The 19,320-nt window shown below is 39.2% G+C and overlaps 1 protein-coding gene across 4 annotated transcripts in view; it reads left to right on the forward strand.

Moving 5' to 3' along the window:
• Window positions 1–2,629: 2,629 nt before the first annotated feature.
• Window positions 2,630–19,320, forward strand: part of ANKRD17 (ankyrin repeat domain 17) — a 160,251-nt gene continuing 143,560 nt past the window's right edge. For all 4 annotated transcript variants that reach the window (XM_082727716.1, XM_082727717.1, XM_082727720.1 and 1 more), the window contains exon 1: window positions 2,630–3,191. In XM_082727716.1, the coding sequence (XP_082583842.1) occupies window positions 2,769–3,191 (423 nt within the window). In that variant the 5' untranslated portion in view covers window positions 2,630–2,768. The remainder of the gene's footprint in view (window positions 3,192–19,320) is intronic.

Raw genomic sequence — 19,320 nt, forward strand, 5'->3', positions numbered from 1 at the left:
AGTTTCTCCAACATCTGCTACATCATCACTAAGCCAATGCAACATATTTTAGATTACTGTCCTAGCAGTATTCCCCTTCTGGTACCAATTTCCGGATTAGTTATGGTCATTCTGGCTCCTATAACATATAAATTCTCAAATCTCAATTTTCTCTCTTATAATAAGTCCAAAAAAAGAGTTTTTCTAATTTGAAGGTGGAGATCTTCCAAGTTGTGATTTAGCTATTCATGTGCCACTTTTCTGGCACTGGCATCTCCAACATATAGTTTTCAAGGTTATGATACTCACTTGCTACAAGCTGATGGAGAAAGAGTAAGGGAGGATGTAAGGAACTTTACTAAACCTGAAAATGAATGCATCACTTCCATTCACATTTCATTTGCTAAAAGTCAACCACATGGCCCCAACTAAATGCAAAGGAAATTGGGAATTTTAGTCTAGCTGTATGTCCAGGAAGAAGAAATCTTTCATGAATGGCTAGTCAAGTCTTTGCCAAGGCTCTTAAAAAAAAAAAAAAAAAAAAAAAAAAAAAAGGCTAGCCAAAACTAGCCAAAAATAACAGAAAGTCACTGCAGGCACTCTGTCTAATAACAGGGTAGCTTGACCAAATTTTACTAGTCCCAACAAGATATTTTACTACTATGTAAAAGAGCAAGAATTTATTTTTTAGTAATGGGATTAAAGAGGGGTTTTGTTAGTGTGATAGTACAGAAGTTAGAGTGCAAAGGGTTAACAAGTAAAATTCAGTTAACAATCTTCTTTAAAGAATTGTGAAGGAAAGGAAATGGAGTGGAACCAGAAATACGGAGGATTAAAGATAGAAAAGGTAATAAAAGGAAGAGAAAGCAGCTACTGGAACTAGAGCGCAGATGGATAATTCATGTCTGTAAGAGCAGGGAATGCTCATTCCTCTGATACTGGAGAAAAGGAAAGTTCTGGAAGTATCTAAGTGTTCAGCATTTGGAAAGTTGAACTTTATGCCTAACACCATCAATCTTCTTTTGATGTTTGAAGTAAAGTCATATAATGAAATGTGGCTAGGACTTAAGACTGTAAAAAGTATTTTGGTGGGAAGAGAAAAGAAGGTGCTGATGGCTATACAGCTGTGCTCCTAGAGCCTAAACCTGTAGCGGTATGATACACAGTGTAATGTTCTGCACAGCAACTCAGCAACCACGGTAGGAGAGGAACAGGCAGATAGTTAGCCCAGTGTGTATAGCTACTACAGCACTTATTTTACTATACGGCCCCTGGAAGCGGAGACTTTGATTTCAAAACCTTTGCACACAGTAGGAACATGATGAATTTTTGTTTGAATGAATTGATTCAGTCATTGCCAATTCTGCCATAGTACTCTGTCGAGTACTGGCAACTGCCCACATTTCATATGGTATGCCAATGCTAAAAAGAAAAAAAAAAATGCTAAAAAAAAAAAATTCAGGCACACTCAATTAAACTTAGCAGTCTTAAAATGGCAACTATGTCAGCTGAGACATACTTTTTATCCTGTGCCAGTACATCTGCCTTTGATGTTTTCTTCATTTTCCTTATGCCACTGTACTCTTATTGGACCAGAAAGGGATAATTCTGAATTCAGTAAGACACGCTATTATTTCAGAAAGTCCTGGAAGTCCTTCATACATCCACAAATCAAAACCCCCTTCACCACATTCCTTCCAGAGATGCACAGACAAGGAGGATTATTTATAATGCTCCCTCCACAGATAAAAGCGGAGTCGGGGTCATTCCGCGAACCGTCTGCAAAAGTCTGGCACCGATCCTGCTTCCTTCTCCTGTCTTCTCCCCTTTGGAAACTTCCAAGTCGTGGTAATCTCAGACTTCACCTCATCGAACTCCGTAGCACACAACCGTAAAGTCAGGGCCGGGAAGTCTGTAACTCAACACTGAAAACGCAGGCAAGGAGGGCTCTCTCACGCGCACGGCGCCATCTCTCACAGCCCCGCAGCCCTCAGCAGCCTTCGGAGGTGGGAAACATGGCCCGGAGCGAAACTACGTACGACAGTCCAGGAAGAGGCCCCACCTCCCGGATCTGGCGCTCCGGGCCTCCCGCTCACAAAAGCGTCGGGACGGCGCTTCCGCGCCGGCTTCCCAGCCTACCCGGGGCGTTCCTCCGCAGCCTGCCCGGGGGCCGCCCGCCCCGCAGCGCGGCCCGCCCGCCGGGACCCGGAACCCGGCCCTCGAAAGCTCACTTTCGTCTTTCGGCCACCCGCGCGCCACCGTTCGGGCGACGGCTGATGGCGTCACCCGCACTTCCGCCTGCGGCTGCGTTCTAGTCACCAGCGAGGAAGGAAGAAGGGAGGTCTGAAGGGCTGTGTGTGGGGGAAATAGCGAGGAAAGAGAAGAAATCCGGGCGCTCGCCGGCGCTACGACAGTAACCGCGGGTCTCTTCTGTCCCCGCCGCCCCCCTCTCGGAAGTCGCCCTAGGCACACTTCCCTCGCCTTTCCGCGGTCTCCCTTCCTCTGGGTCTCCCGACACCCGGGTCTCTCTTTACGCCTCACCCCCCCCCTTTGCTCCCTCACACTCCCTCCCTTTCCCTCCCTCCCACCGTCAGCCTCCCCGCCCTTAGTATCGCGAGACGAGGTGAGAGCTGGCGGAGCGGCGGCGGCGGCGGCGGCAGTAGAGGTGACCGAGGCGGTGGCGGCGGAGGCGGCACCGAGCGCTGTGTCGGCCCCGGTGCGGCCGAAGTCGCGGTAGAGCGTAGCCCCCACGCCCCTCCCCCGTCCGCGCCCTCCCTCTTTCCCTGGGGATGGAGAAGGCGACGGTTCCGGTGGCGGCGGCGGCGGCGGCGGCGGCTGCTGAGGGAGAAGGGAGCCCCCCGGCGGTGGCGGCCGTGGCGGGCCCCCCCGTGGCGGCGGCGGCGGCGGCGGCGGCGGCGGAGGTCGGCAGCGGCGTTGGCGGCGGCAGCGGGGCTCGCTCGGCCTCTTCTCCTCGTGGGATGGTGCGCGTCTGCGACCTCCTCCTGAAGAAGAAGCCGCCGCAGCAGCAGCACCACAAGGCCAAGCGTAACCGGACTTGCCGACCCCCCAGCAGCAGCGAAAGCAGCAGCGACAGCGACAACAGCGGCGGCGGTGGAGGCGGCGGCGGTGGCGGAGGCGGCGGCGGCGGCACCAGCAGCAACAACAGCGAGGAAGAAGAGGACGACGACGACGAGGAAGAGGAGGTTTCTGAGGCAAGGGCCTGGTTTCCAAGGCAGGAGGGAGGAAGGGACCGTCAAGGGTCGGGGCCGAGGGTGGGAGGGGGCTTGCGGTGGGACCGACTCCCGGGGCTTGATCTGTGTCCGCGGCCAGGCTTCCCTCTGCCCTCTTTCTTTCCCCGGCCTCAATCGGGAGGCGGGGGGGAGGGGGGGAGTGGGGGAGGGTAGCTGACACGTGGGGGGTGGGAGGACCACACAGCCCCCCCCCCGAGTGGGTGAGCAGCAGGTTATCTTGGGACGGTTCACACGGTTAAGGATGGAGGGAATTGGTTAGATGCCCTCTGCACGCCCGGCGGAGTCGGCCTGGGGTCAGTAGGGCCATGTTATTCCTGGGGCGGGGGCGGGACCAAAGCGGGAGGGCGAGGAGAACCGGCAGCGGAGTCTCCTGGGGCCTGGCTGGGAGGTTGGTACGTTTCTCCCGCTCGGGGGGTGCAGCGGAGCGCTTCTGAGGGGAGCTAAGGTTGTAATGGACTCAGGGCTAAGTATGTGTGTATGGGAGAGACACGTGAGAAGCTGTACTTTTCCATACTGTTCTGCTGCAGGGTTTGGGGGTTTTGTTTTTTGTTTGGTTTTTTTTTCTTCCCATAAGCATCGTGGCTGCTGAAGTAGCCTTTAGCTCTTTGCTCTCTCAGGGATGGTGGATGAACTCAACTTAGATCCATATACGTTTTTATATAACTCACTGGCTGAAAAATATCTTGGACTCTGACATGTGCATGCATACGTATCTTCAGATGCTTCCTTAGTGAGGAAAAATTAAGGCAGGCTGTGTCGTTTTCCAGATAATAGGGGACAACTAAAGAGTGCTTTGAAGCCAGCCTTGGTTGTGGGGAGTTGGAATAGGAAGGCCTCCTGGTTTGTCCTAGTGATCTGGTTTCATAACTGTTTATAATTTTTCCTGGGTCCACAGACAGGCGGCGTTGCAGGACCTTATTCAAAGGCCACATATAACCCAAAAAGCTCAGTAAAGCATACCATACTGACAAAAAAACTAAGTTAGTCTTATTATCAGCTCTTTTGTAACTCTCTTGTCCACTCCCTGAAATGGAAGCTAGAAAATCTTGATTTGGAGAAAGAAGTTGTAACTTAAGGCAGCAGAAGGAAAACAGCTTTAAAGGCTGATTTTAGATCTTGTAAGAGAATGACTGAATTATCTAGAAGTACCACTTGCCATTTATTCTCTTCCACGGAGTTTATCTTGGTGCGGGGTTTATTTTTTTGAAAACTGTGTTACTGGAAGACCAGATTCTCTTTTACCTCAGATTGGATGAAGTTATATAGGTAGAGACACAATAGTTCAAGTACGTATGCCAAAAAGATAGACACTCCTTGCTATTCCGTTATCCAGTTGAATTCTAAGAACAGGTTTGTGTTGATAGATTCTGTACTGATTTTAGTTGGACCTTTCAGTGTAGGGTGTTGCTTGAGCTACGTTTGAAACAATGAAGAGGAGGATGTGATGGGATTCTTAGTTCTAATAAAATCTATTATGGTAGTGAGAATCTTTCATTTGTATGATTCTTTGCAGAGATGAGAAGCATTTTTGAAGTAATCTAGTTCAGACCTTTTCCTTTAAAAATGAGGAAAAAAAGGCTTAGACGAAACTGATTGTGGTAGATAGTAGCAAAAGTAGAAATCAAAGTTTTCTAGTGGCTCAGACCAGTACACTTTTTATGACAGCTTATTTCCCCTCCTGACATCTTTCAAAAAATTAGGTAGTGAATTGCAGGGTAACACAATCATGAAGCTGTGGGCAAAGTGCCGATTTTGTTAGGATTTTTAATTCTCCCACAAAATATCAGGCTCTGATTTGGAACTTGGTATCAACTTGAGTGCAGTACTTCCTGGAATATTACGCTGTAAACTTCACAAACCTAGGTAGTTTTGTTCACTGGATTTGGCCCAATAAATAAAACTTTTAATAAGTTTATAGGTGTGTTAATTTTGTGAATCAGGTTTATTTTCCTCAGAAAATGGGAATATGTGTTGACTTTCACCAACTAGGGACGTTTCTTTGTTTTTAATATGCTTTATTTTGTTTTGTGCACAGTGCTGTGAACAGTGGGTTTGTCCTTTGTTATGAAGATGAGTCAGGAGAAATAAGTGTAAGAAAGTGCAGCCATTAAAAATAAATCTATATAGGTGCATGTTGAGGGATGAGCAGGCAGAAAGGAGTACAGTATGTTTCTGCACCTGCCTCCATCCTTGACCAAAATAAAGAATAAACATACCTCACAGTCACTGTATACTGTAAGCTAAATGGATGAGTTGTGCAGTGTTTTTCATTTCATTATCATTTTATTGACATGTCAGCAGAAGGTTAACTTTCTGGAACTAGGAAATCCTGTGGCTAATACTCATTGTATTTAAGACCATTTTCTAATTCAGTCTCTTATTGGCTACACAATGAAAAATACGGAAAACATGATCCTTGAGATTATCCTGCTAATAAAAATCATCAGAAGATTAAGGAATATGAAGTGTTACAGTTTTTGTATGTAGTTGTGGTTTCAGGTATTTAACCAGATAATTTAGCAAAAATACATACTTTTGCTACAAAGAAATGTTAGCTGGATATTCTCTATATCTGCTGAAAGAGGGAAAGTTGGAAGGAAAGGAGATTTAATTTAAACAAGAGCCTTACCTGAATGTTGAAGAACAAGCATCTGATTCTTATTAAATGTTGGAGTAGCGTATTGAGAATTGTATTTTCTATTGAATGGCAGAATAGAATAATCACATTTTACATAATTTGTGTAACTTCATCTATAACTGGAAAAAATGGTATAAGAGCAAGAGTTCTCCTTTTCCCTCTCCTACTCTCCTCCCTCCTATTTGACTCAAAAATCTTAGATCAAAAATTGAAAAATGCCTAATTGCTTTGGCTTTCAGTGGGTGACTAATAACGGAAAATGCACAGAAATTTATTTCCTGACATAAAATTGTAATGCACTTCTTTTCAAATTAGTGACTAAATTAAATTGCTTACTTAAATATTCCAAGAAAAAGATGTTAAAATTGCATGAGTTGATACTCCATTTCAGAAGAACTGTTGCTTTCTATTGAAGGCATTTTGAAATGTAATTGAATGGTTTCAGTGTTCGCTAATGCAGAATTCAAAGGGGAAAAAAACTTTCTTTAAAGGTAGGATTTGTGTTTAAAAGTAACTTTTATTAAAGATAAAATGTAAATATAGCAGGAGTTTTTCAGAATTCTGGCTATATTTGGTAAGTAACTTGAGGCCTTAAAGTTAAGAGACAAACCTAGTGGTGAAATTTTAGACAAGGGGAGCCAGTGAATAAATTAGTACTGACTTACTCACTTTGGAAAGGATTTGCAAGGCTGGGGAGAATCTGTTTGTAGATCTGGAAGAGGTAGGGTTGAGAATGAGGGAGAGAAAAAAATTATTTCAGTAGATTTTGTTCCCTCAAATTTGCTTCCAAATCTTTTTTTTTTTTTTGCGGGGGGGGGGGGTTGTTTGTTAATGGAAAAATGCCATTCACTTTCCTTTGTTTTAATGGTAGAATCCCAGATGAGTTCAGAGAAACTTACTTGTTCCCCAGTTTCATCTCTTAATTGATATAGCAATATTTGTAAACTAGATGTTAAGATCTTTGAAAAGGTAGTTCTGTCATAATTTTCTTGTCTCTTAGTCTGGTTAAGCACAATACTTGATTAAAAAAACATTTTCAGTGAATATTAGTACTTAAGGAGATTCCATAATTCATTTGGGAAACCAAGAGAAGGAACAGAGTTTCTCCCTTCTTGAATCCAGGGCTGCCAAATAGCAGATTTCGGTATCTTGCAGTTACTAATTACTTCTCTTAGTGACAGTCCTCTCCCACCTCCATAGGTGTTAGGAGGAAAGCCAGTTAAGCCAATGTACATTGATTGTTGAATGCCTGAGAAGTACCTTAAGCCTCTTAGGTATATTTACCTTTTAAAAGCGTAAAAAAGCTCTTACAGTCTAGCGTAATGGTCAAGAGCATGGACTAGAGCTTAGAGTCAGATAGGATCCATCCATTACTAGCATTGTGATATTGGACACAATACTTAACCTTTCTGCACCTTAGTTTGCTTTTATGTAAATGGTGATAAGGTGGATTCTGCTGTATATCATTGGTATGAGAATTAAGTAATACAGATACCATGTATTCTTACTTTATTTTCATCATATCCCTATGAAGTAGGTGTCCTCCTCATATTTGTTTCATTATTCAATACGTGTTTAGAGTTCCTATTGTATGTTGGGCATTTTGTTGTACTGGGTAGTGCCCGTTTTGGCAGCACATAAACCAAAAAATTGTTGTACTGGGTAAATAATGGTGAGCAAAACTATTTTAAGACACATTGATTTTTAAAATGCACCAGTGATTAAATATAGGTTTTGGGAGGTATGATACTGAGAATAAATGGTTAAACGTAGATCCTGAATAAAGTGGGTGAGTTTCAGAAATATACAGATGTTGGGAGGGGTTATTCATGTTAATTTTAGAGTCAAAGATATTGGCTTAGAAGGAAGGGTTTTAGGTAACTTAATCAGGGTCACATAGCCAATAAGTTGCAGAACAGGACGTAACCTGTCTGTTTGATTCAAAGCTGCCTTGTTCGTTCGTTCATTCATTCATTCACATGTTCTGTTATGTGCATGATGTGGAGTACAACATCTTAGATGTTGGCATTTCGGATGGTGTGAAAACAAATTGAGATGGTATAGGGAACATCCTTTAAGGCAGTAGGGCAACCACTGAAGACAAATTGACTACCCCAAATTTTTCTTTCCTTTTCTTGTTCTTATTTTCTTGTGTCCTTCTCTTTTTCTTACTCAACTCAATGAAAAAGAAGAAATACAGGAAAGTACAGATCAAGTATGCCCATATTCCCACCATCTAGAATTGACAAATGTTAACTTTTATAGTTAACAAAATGAAACTCCATAGTGAAAACTACTCTCTCTAGAAGCAGTCTGTTGCTTCTTCCTCCCTCTCAAGATTTTTACTTTGCAAGGTTATTTCCTTTACTAAGCTAAAAAATTTTTTTTGCTCTTAAATAGGAGTTGTTAATTTGGGATCTAGATAGGCTGTGAATACCTGAAATTAAACCCTAAAATTTTATTGAAGTTTCTTGTGAGGTGTTCTCTTCTTTCTCCCTACCCCCAATAGTGTGTGTGCAGAACTTTTATTAGATTCTCAGAGAGATCTGTGACTCCCTCTCTCCCTCCCACCTTGTTATTTTGAAACACTCTCACTCAAATAGTAGTGGGGAATCAGACAGGCATTTATGTGCGTTGTTTAGAATTGGGAAACTACTTGTAACCAAGGTAATGTAGTAACACGGAAGGCTTATTTCTGTTGTGAAGTCCAAGACTTATTTGTTCTTTCTGGTAAATTAGTCCTATGCTTACTCTTACCTTAAATCCTCACATTTTGCCTTTTTAATTGCTTAATTAATGAAGCAGCTTTCATCTGTTCTACTATGGACTACCAGATCTGAAGATGGGAAAGCTTGCCTTACACATCTTTATATATCCTGCTGTACTATACCATATGTCTTATATAAGTCCTCGTGTCTTAACCTCTGCTAGGCTTTCACGAAGTCAGATATCTGAAGTAAAAATAAATAAGTAATAAATGAATACATATTTCTTCTTTAACCACTTACTCTGGAAATATTTGGGAACATCAGAGGAATGCATTTTGATTCCCTGAAGGTTGCAAGTGTGTTTACTAGACTGTTTCTGCTAGAGTCAAGTTACACCATCTGGTTGACTAAAAGTTCAGTTTTTAGGTCTTGGAGGCAGCATATTTGCATTTATGGCAGCAGTTTCTTCTGCATTCTTATAAAGATGATTTAGTGAGTTAGGAAATACCCTTGTAATGTATTTCCATATAATTTTTACATACTTGACCATAGATGAAAAAAATTTCACTTCATAGTTGTGAGGTAGTGCCTGTTGATACCACTTGTGTTTTTGTTAGGACCAATAGAGGGCACCAGCATCCATGATAATCTATGCTCAATCTGACTAACTTCCTTCAACTTCCACATTTTGGAAAAAAAAAAAAAAAAATTAGGAAATTGAAGGTGGAGAGTGAATATAAATATCCTTCTGGTCCCTGGAACCTTACCTGTCTGGTAGTTATGCCTATCCACTTGGCACGCACAATCAAAATACTCTTCCTAATGTATGGTGTTTAACTTCTTAATGTATATATATTTTGTCTTTATTTTGTTTTTTAAGATTTTATTTATTTATTTGACAGAGAGGCAGTGAGAGAGGGAATACAAGTGGGGGGAGTGGGAGAGGGAGAAGCAGGCTTCCTCCCAAGCAGGGAGCCTGATTTGGGGTTTGATCCCAGGACCCTGGGATCATGACCTGAGCTGAAGGCAGACACTTAGTGATTGAGTCACGCAGATGCCCTATATTCTTATCTTTAAAAACATCTTTTCCAGTCATGAGGGGAAGTGGAATTGTGGAAGGACAATAGGTATCATTTTATCATTACTTATAACTTGGGTTTTAATTATTGAAGAGACATGTTGGATTTTATTTTTTCCAAAAATGCTTTGAAACTTGACATCAGTATTCACCTGATTATTGAAAGCACAATGTAGATTGCTTTCTGTTATCTTATAAAGCTCAAATATTACCTCGATCTTTTAAAAGAGTCAACTTGGGTTTACTTCTGGGTGAGACTAGATGTAAAAGAGGGTCTGTTATGAAAAAATGTAGTTTATAGTACTTTAGGAATTCCGTTTGGATCCAGTGTTCTTTAGTATGTTTATGAACACTTTTGATAATATGATGAAGTCCCTCTCAACGTGTACAGATAGGTCAGAGTGAATTGTGTTAAATGAAATAAGGTTGCTGAGAATAGGCTAAATTAAATAGGTTTTTATGAGTTATGGATAAAATCATGGGCTTTTTGGGGCAATTGATCTGAAACAAAACATACTTTTTCAGTATGGTGTTGAACTAGATGAAATAAGGCATTGGAGAATCCTAACTCTTAAATAATTCTATGATACATCTGCACAAAATCGATTATGTATATTTCTGCCTGCTGTACCATGAAAATGATGACTAAAACTAAGCAAGTTCTAGAGTGGGATAGTTTAAAAATGATTGGAGGGTTAAGGATGGAATCCGTGATCAAGGAAGACTGCAGATTATACTTTATTTTTATTGCTTGTTACTTAATGTTCAGATTAATCAGTTACTCAAACTTGAATTGTGGAGAAAAATGAGAGATGTGTTAGATGGTGTTGTTTCAATTTTGAAAATAACTCCTCATTTCTTATTTCTTGAGATTATTTTAAAGTACACACTAGACATGACTAATTTATGAAAGTAGTCAGTATGTGTGCATCTCCAGCAAGGCATATTCTCCTCCTGAGCTATCATTGAGTTTCATTTAACTTTTTTTTTTCATTCCTCCCATATTCCCCCTGCCAAAAAAGGAACAGAAAAAAAAAAAAAAAAAGTGAAGAAAACCTGTCCTAAAATTAATTGGTGATCTGGGGTTTTCTTCTTGAATTGTCTTTTAATTAAAGAACCTTTGAGAAATAGACCTGTAGAAAAATTAGTTTCATCAGTTTTCAATTTGGAATAAATAAACATTAACATAAAGCTCTATTTTCCTTTTCCTCTTTCCTGTCACCCTAAATCTGAGACCTGAAAGAAAATGAATTCTTGTTTGTATCATACCAGGTCTATTTCCAGTTCAGTCTTTGACCTTATTATTGTCTCTTATCTTCTCTATGCGATTTCCCTCTTATTTTTTATTTGAATTTAATAACAGAAATAGCCCTGTTCAAAGGCTCCAGTACAGTTCTTAACTAGTTCAAGGTGTAGTATAGGAGTTAATTTTTTTACTTGACAAACATTTATTGACTCTATCCTATGTGTGGCTGTTTTCAGTATATAGTAATCTCAACCATTTCCCTCTCAGTGAATGTTGAAAAGTTAGCTCTAATAGAGTAATAGCTGTCTATGTTGAGTTGAATGATTTTATTCACCTTGTAGGTTAGTAAAAGTTAAATTTGTATACATGAAAAATTAGAATGATGGAATTGTTTTTCATGAGTTTTAGAAAAATCACTGTTTATACTTTCCTAAATAAATTTAAAAAGCATTATTGAGACCTAGCAAAATTAGGGATAATGAGGAATTCGAAGAAACTGAAACATTATTCCTAGTTTCATAAAATTTAAATCATGTAGAGATAAAATTAATAATAATTTAAAACTGTGAAAATGGTTTTAGTCCTGTTTAGTTTATCTATTTGGGAATCTGTGTTTTCAATATAACTGGGTTCCTTTAGAATTGGTCTTATTATATGGATTGTCTTATTTTTGTTTTTTAGTATAAATTGAATAGACTTTACATCTTTTATGAGTGCCTCTTGTAATGCTCACTAATTTGTGGTATCGTGTTCTGATTTTTTTAAGATAAGTCTGTATGTGCTATTTTTCTAGAATATCCTTAACCATTAAATGACACAAAAGACTCATCCTTTCTAATTTTATCCTGAAGATTTTATAGTGAGAATAGGGGCTGTAAAGGTATACTTGTGGCTAATGCAGATACAAATATGTTAAAATATGAGAAACGGTGTTATAAGACAGTATAGAGTACAATGTTAAATATCTTCCAAATTAGATTTTAAATACAGTGTTTTTGTAGTTAAACATTATTAATTAAATTTATATACATTTGTAGGAAATTTGACAAAATGAAAAAGATCTAAAGAAGAATACAAAAATTGCCTATAATTTTATCCTTCACAATTAATCATTATTTTAAATTTTTTCTTTTTTTCCCCTTGGTGGATGTTAATCAAATTATCTGTCACAGAGAACAAAGCTGTCGCTTACACATTTTGTCTGCTAAAAGTTTCATTGATGAACATACTTAAAATACATCAGTTGAAGAGAGATGTCTTCAGATAATGGTTACGTACTTATTTATCTATAAAAACTAAGGAATGCGTTCATACTTTTTAAAAAAGTTTTCTAATAGCTAGAGTTTTTTGTCTTATTCTTTCTCAAAGCAGATGTTGTTAACAGCTTGGTGTATATCAATCAAACATTCTAGTTTTTTGGTGGGAGGGAATGAATGAGTGTGGGGTGGGGAAGGGGGTCTGTGTGTCTGACAGAGTGCATTAAGATTTCCCTCATTGTTCTTACTTACTTATGGATGTGCCCTAGTATGAATGTTCATAATTTATTTGCTCTTTTATATTGGTAGACTTTTTTTTTAAAGATTTATTTATTTTAGAGAGAAGGATAGAGAGCATGCGCATGTGCAGGGGAGGGGCAGAGGGAGAGGGAGAAGGGGAATGTCAAGCAGACTTGGAGCCGGATGTTGGGCTTGATCTCACAACCCTGACTGACACGATCATGACCTGAGGAAAAACGAAGAATCAGGTGCTTAACCAGTTGAGCCACCCGGACACCCCTGTATTCGTAGACATTTTGATTGTTTTTAGTACATTGCTATTATCTGTATAATGCTGAAGTGAATGCCCTTTTACAGTTATTTTTGAGTCTAAAAATATTTCTTTGGGATGGATTCCTGGAAAGAATTGCTGGGCCAGACGTTATGCACATGTTAAATTTAATAAATACTCCCCAAGTTTTACTTGCATCAACAGGGTATTTTAAGAATATTATTGGAAATGAGCAATCTTAGTTTTTAAAATGAGTTAAAAAACAGTGTTTTGTTTTTGTTTTTATTTTCCCGAGTACTGTTGACATTGGGTAAATTTTAATTTTTATTTTTCATTTTGATTTCTTTTGAAAATTTCCTGTTACAGCCTTTACTATTCTATTAGAATTGTCTTCTTTTTAGTGATTGTTGGTGCTGTTTATATTTATGCATAGTAATCCTTCACAGTATTATTTGTTCTTCATTTACAGTATTTTCACAATATAGAAATATTTTTATTTTTGTATAGTAAAATGACTTACTCTTTTACGATTTCCGGAGACCCTTCACCCCAATATTTTAAGAAAATATTCTTAGAAGTTTTCTTTTGATACTGCTGTGGTTTGTTTTTGAAAGATACACAGATATCTTTTTGGGTATAATATTTAATTGTTGTGTCCATTTCTTATTCTTTTTAGTAGCATTTGACTTTGTTGACTAATTTTTGCCTCTTAAAAATTGCTGTTCTTTTGCTTATGTAATACCACCCTCTTCTGTTTCTACATTACTAGCTGCTTTTATTGGTCTTTTTTCTTCCTCCTAGTCCCCTCACTCACTGTACATTTTTTGGTTATTTGGTACCTCATTGCTTAGTCCCGAATCCTATTTGGGCTTGTATGTAGTCTCACTTCTTAGGTGATCTTATCTAGTTTTGTGTATTTATGTATATGCTAGTGACTATCAAGTGCATATTTCCAATTTAAACCTTTCTTCTTGAGTACTGGTATGAACCTTTTGGTCACCCAACATTGGTACAAACCTTTCTCCTAATACATACTTTTCTTCCTTTCTCAAGAGAATCTCTCCAAAGTTCCATCCAGTAACTAGACATAGCTCAACATGACAGATATCTACATATTTCTTTTTTTCTTAATTCAGCAAGTAATCTATAAAACAATGAGTCCTTTTGTCCAACCCATTGCACAGTGGAGAAGGAAAGAATAGAAGTAGATAGCAGATCTTTCTGATCAGAAGATTCTGCTTTGGCAACTATATAAATTCCTTGGTTAAACTTTTGATTTTGCTCTATTAGTGGAATGCCTTTTGATTGTTGTGTCCCGTTGGCTTTGTTCTTAGGTGATTCTTTCTTGTTATTTTCCTTTGCCACATTTGAAGTAGTAGGCATTCAAGAATACGACATCCTAGGAATTGTACAACATTTATAGCTTCCTGCCAGTTGGTATAGATTAAGGACCTGTACGTTTTTCAAGGTTCTGTCCTAGGTTTTTATAGACCAGTAATGTAGTTTGGTAGTACTCTTCAAAACCTTTACTAATAGATTTCTGTTCTGTTCTAAGTCAGTACCATATGACATTATCTTTAGCACACCCTTTTTAGTCATAATTTGTGAAATCTACTCATTCTTCTTCTAGTCTCTGTGCTAGGCCTGTTCCTCTTTCCCTGTGTTACTGGGCTACCTTGAGGGCGTCTGAAATAATAGGCTTGAATGGTGTATCAGCCAGGGTTTAACCAGAGAATTAGAACAAACAGATTTCTATGAGGGGGTGGGGAAAGAGGTAGGTATTAAAAGATTTGTTGCAGGGAATTGGATTACAATTCTGGGAGCTAAGTAAATCTGAAATTTGTAAGGTAGGCATTTGGGAACGGATCTCAAGCAATCTAGAATCCATGGGCATATGTTGACACTGTTCTCCCTAGGCATTTAGGATAGGAAGATCCAGGAAGGGAGAACAGTAGACTCAGCTGCTACTTGGAGTCTCATTTGCCAGGAAAGTCCCAATCTCTTTTAAGACCTCCCCTACTAGGTCAGGGTCACTAAGGATGATTACCATAGTTTAAAAGTCACCTGATTAGGGACTTCAATTACATCTACAGATCCCTCCACAGCAGCACATAGATTAGTGTTTGAATACTTAAGAGGAAGTACTTAAAAAATGGCCGCTTGCCTTCCCCTCCTTTTAGTTTAGCCTAACTAAGTTGACATATCAAAACCCATCACAAAGGGGCCCTCTTCTCATGTGCTTTGCTACTCTGTGGAAAAGAACCTCTGCGGTCACAAAGTTCTCTTGATATATTTGGAGCACAAAAGTCCTGCCTTTCCTAACCTGAGAGGCCTCGATTTATTGGGCTGAGGCTAGGGTATGGTTTGCTACTGAGCTTCTCTCAGTGGCATTCTATTTATGTCTGTCTCTGTTCTATGTTTTAACTCTCGGTTGAGCTGACGTTTTTGCCAGTTCTTTAAACAGCCAATACCCGTGATTATTCTGAGTTTTTCTAACTGCTTTTCTTAGAGCTATATGCACCTGTTAGTCATGGAATGTGCCCTCCCCATTATTGCAGACAGGAGTTTTACTAAGTGGTTTGGTACTGCAAAACAGAGGTGTGGTTAGTTTTTCTGCCTGACATGTTTTCTTGCTGTATGTCCTCTGAGCCTTACCAGAGTTTTTAGTAGTTTGTTTTGGCAGCACTTTGCTTCTAATAACTATTGATTAAAATATAAGATGAGTTGTTAGAACAAAGAGACTCCAAAACACATGTGGTTGAAGCAAGATAGATTATGTGATACTGTGGAGGTTGTCCTTCCGGTCATGCATAGGTATAAGTTCTCCCGTTTTGTTACACCATCCCTTAACCTGTGCTGTTGAGTGTGGTAGCTGTGTACCACATGTGGCTACTCAGTGCTTGAAATATGTCTAGTACAACAGAGTCTAGATTTTTTAGGTTTATTTAGTTTTAATTAATTTTAATAGTCAGATGTGGCCAGTGGCTACCATATTGGAGAGTCCCAGATAATAGAACATACACATCATCACAGAAAGTTTTATTGGACAGCTCTGCCTTAGGGTGTTGACTTCATCTACCAAGTCTAATTTGGCTCACTAGCATCACATCTATGTTCCAGTCTGCTGTGGGCTGAATTGTGTCCCCAGAATTCATGTTGAAACCTTAATCTGCATTGGAGGGAATGCAAACTCAGTACGCATACCGTGGAAAACAGTATGGGGTTTCCTCAAAAAATTAAAAATAGAGCTACCCTATGGTCTAGTAACGGTACTACTGAGTATTTACCCTCAAAATACAAAAATACTCATCCATAGGGATACATGTACCCCTTTGTTTATTGCAGCATTATTTACAGTTGCCAAACTATGGAAGTAGCCCAAGTGTCCTTCAGTAGATGAATGGATATAGAAGATATCCCCCCAACACACACAAAGGAATTTTATTCAGCCATAAAAAAGAATGAAATCTTGACATCTGCAACAACATGAATAGAGCTAGAGCGTATAATGCTAAGCAAAATAAGTCATTCAGAGAAAGACAAATATCATGTGATCTCATTTATACACGGAATTTAAGAAACGAAACAAGTAAAGGTGAAAAAGAAAGAGTGACAAAGAAACAGACTCTTAACTATAGAGAACAAACTAATGGTTATCAGAAGGGAAGTGGCTGGGGAGATGGGTGAAATAGGAAATGGGGATTAAAGAGTACACATACTTATCATGATAAAAAAATAAAATGATAAAGAAACCCTAACACCTGGGCACCTGGGTGGCTCAGTGGTTTAAAGCCTCTGCCTTCAGCTCAGGTCATGATCTCAGGGTCCTGGGATCGAGGCCCACATCGGGCTCCCTGCTTCCCCCTCTCTCTCTATCTGCCTCTCTGTCTACTTGGGATTTCTGTCTGTCAAATAAATAAATAAAATCTTAAAAAAAAAAAAAAAGAAAGAAACCCTAACACCCAGTATCTAGGAATGTGACTACATTTAGAGGTAATGCCTTTAAAAAGGGAATAAAGCCAAATCAGGTCATATGGGTAGACCCTAATCCAGTCTGATAGGTGTCCTTATAAGCAGAGGAAATTTGGACATAGAAAGAGACACCAGAAATATGTACACACAATAAAGATCATTTGAGGACACAGCAAAAAGGTGGCTTATCTACAAAACAATGATGGAGACCTCCAAAGAAATGAAACATGCTAACACCTTGATCTTGGATTTTGTTTTTTAAGCCACCCAGTCCGTGGTATTTTGTAAGACAGCCCTAGAAAACTAATGCACAGCACAAGAGAGATAAGAAGCAGGAAGGCAGCCACAGGTACTTCCTTTTATTGAATTGGCCAAGGATTTGCAAATATCACTTCCTGACCAGAACTTAGTTCTATGTCCATACCTAGGACCCAGTTCTTGCTGTATGGCCATCATACCCCCATGTAACTTGTGGAGAAGTGTTTTATTAAAAGAAGGGTAGTGTGGATATAGGAGGATAATCATCGTCTTACACCAATATAATTTGAGGATTACATTCTTTTTATGGCTAACACTACAAGGAAAAAAATTACTCCTGGATCCTGAAATAATCTTGTTGGCCTAGCTTGGGTCGTGTGTCCATTCCTGAACCAGCCATCGATAAGGAAAAAGATGCTTTGTTTAGGTATAAATCATGTCTTTCTGGCCTTCAAGACTAGGAGAGGTCATTTTCACCTGAGTTTCATGGAATGGTTTCCGAGAAACTGTTTCTCTTGCCAATAAGGTGAGATGGCAGAGGGGGAAGGGAAAGGATACAGGACATAAGATTGCCAAAGTCTGCTTTGAAATTTCCCACTTCTCTCCATCTTTGCTGCCATCACATTAGCCCAGGCTCTTTACTTGGACTTCATAGTAGTTCAGTTTGATCTCCTAGCTTGCTTGCTTGTCTCCTTACACTTCATTTCATTCTTCATGCAGCAACTAGGCCAATCTTTCTGAAACGTAAATCATTATTTGACTTCTCATTGCTCTTAGAATAATAAATACCCAAACTCCGACGTTGGCCTGTAAGACTGTATGGCTGCTCCTTCTTGTTCTAGCCTCATTTTATATCCCTTTTTAGTTCATTCACTGTCTTCTAGTCCTCCTCTCCTGTTCTTAGAGCACGGAGACTTCCTCACTTAGGGTCTTTTACTTTCTAGGATATTCTTCCCCTAGTTCTTTGTCTCTTCTCTTTTAGGTTTCAGCTTAGGTATCCTTTCCTGTTCAGGGCTGTCAAAAGACACTTTTCCTCCCTACCCCTCTCTTCTTCTCCACCTTCCCTTTCAGTTTTCTGCCTATGACCTACTGGGGTAAGAAATAGGAGGCCCTCTTGGCCTTTAACTAAGCTTTATTAGTATTAAATATTTTAGTGGACTCCTCTGTTTCTTACCACTTAAAAAGGGATTTGTGGGTGGTGGGAGTAGGGGAGTTTGAGTATTTAACATTCCCAGATTAATAATACCTGTTCTTTTATTCCTATGTCCACATCAGTTTTAGTTATTAGGTTGGACCTTTTGATACTGTTCTTTTTATACATGGAGTGTCATCAAATCTCTGATTTTTTTTTAATTTTATTCATTTATTTTACAGAGAGAGAACACAAATAGACAGGCAGGCAGAGAGAGGGAAGCAGGCTCCCTGCTGAGCAGAGAGCTGATGCGGGGCTTGATCCCAGGACCCCAGAATCAGGACTTCAGCCAAAGGCAGAGGCTTTAACCCACTGAGCCACCCAGGTGCCCCAACTCTCTGTGATTTCATATGGCTCAACCTAGTAGGTTAGAATACTTTGATGTCTTAGAAGGCATTTCTCCTTCATTGATCTGTCAAGAGTTTTAAATATTGTTTATTTAACTTGTCAGGTGGCTTTTGCAAACTGCCATAAAATATGCCTATTGAGATTTAATTGGAATTAGGTTGAAATATGGATTAATTTGAGAAGAAATAGATGTATAATACATCCAGAAACATGGCATGACTATTTTCTTCAGGCTCTTCTGCCTTTAATAAAATTTTACAATTTCTGTATAGATTTTGCACATTTTGGGGTGTTTATTTCAGATTATTTTATAGTTCTTATTACTATGATGTGTGGTATTTTTTCTTCCATTATGCTTTGTAATTAGTTATTGTTGGAGTATAGAAACCTCTTGATTCTGAGATTTTTTTGATCTTGTGTATATGGCCGTTAAACTGAATCCTTTATTAAGTCAGTTTATTGAGTTTTCTGACTGAATTATTATATTGACATCAATAAATGATTCTTTTGTCTTTTCCTTTTCAGTGCTTTTACCTCTGGTTTGTTTTTCTTCAAAACTGTGCATCAGTTTTGAACCCTCCCAAAATGTTGAATAAAAGTGGTAACAGATGCAGTCATTATCTAGGGAGTGCTAATGGGAGGACTGCTGTGTCACTGCTAAGTATAACGCAGGTATCCTCTATTAGTATATCTCTTTCTCTTAGCTCACTAAATTTTATCAGAAATGTAGACTAACTTTTATCAAATGCATTTTTGGCATCTATTGAAATGAGTATTTATTCCCCTCTCCAATATATTCATATAATGAATTAGAATAATAAATTTTTTTATATTAAACTGTTTAGAAAACTTAGTATGATGTAGTATTCTTTTAACATATTCT

The sequence above is a fragment of the Mustela nivalis genome (assembly GCF_964662115.1).
Source record: "Mustela nivalis genome assembly, chromosome: 4".
NCBI lineage: Eukaryota > Metazoa > Chordata > Mammalia > Carnivora > Mustelidae > Mustela > Mustela nivalis.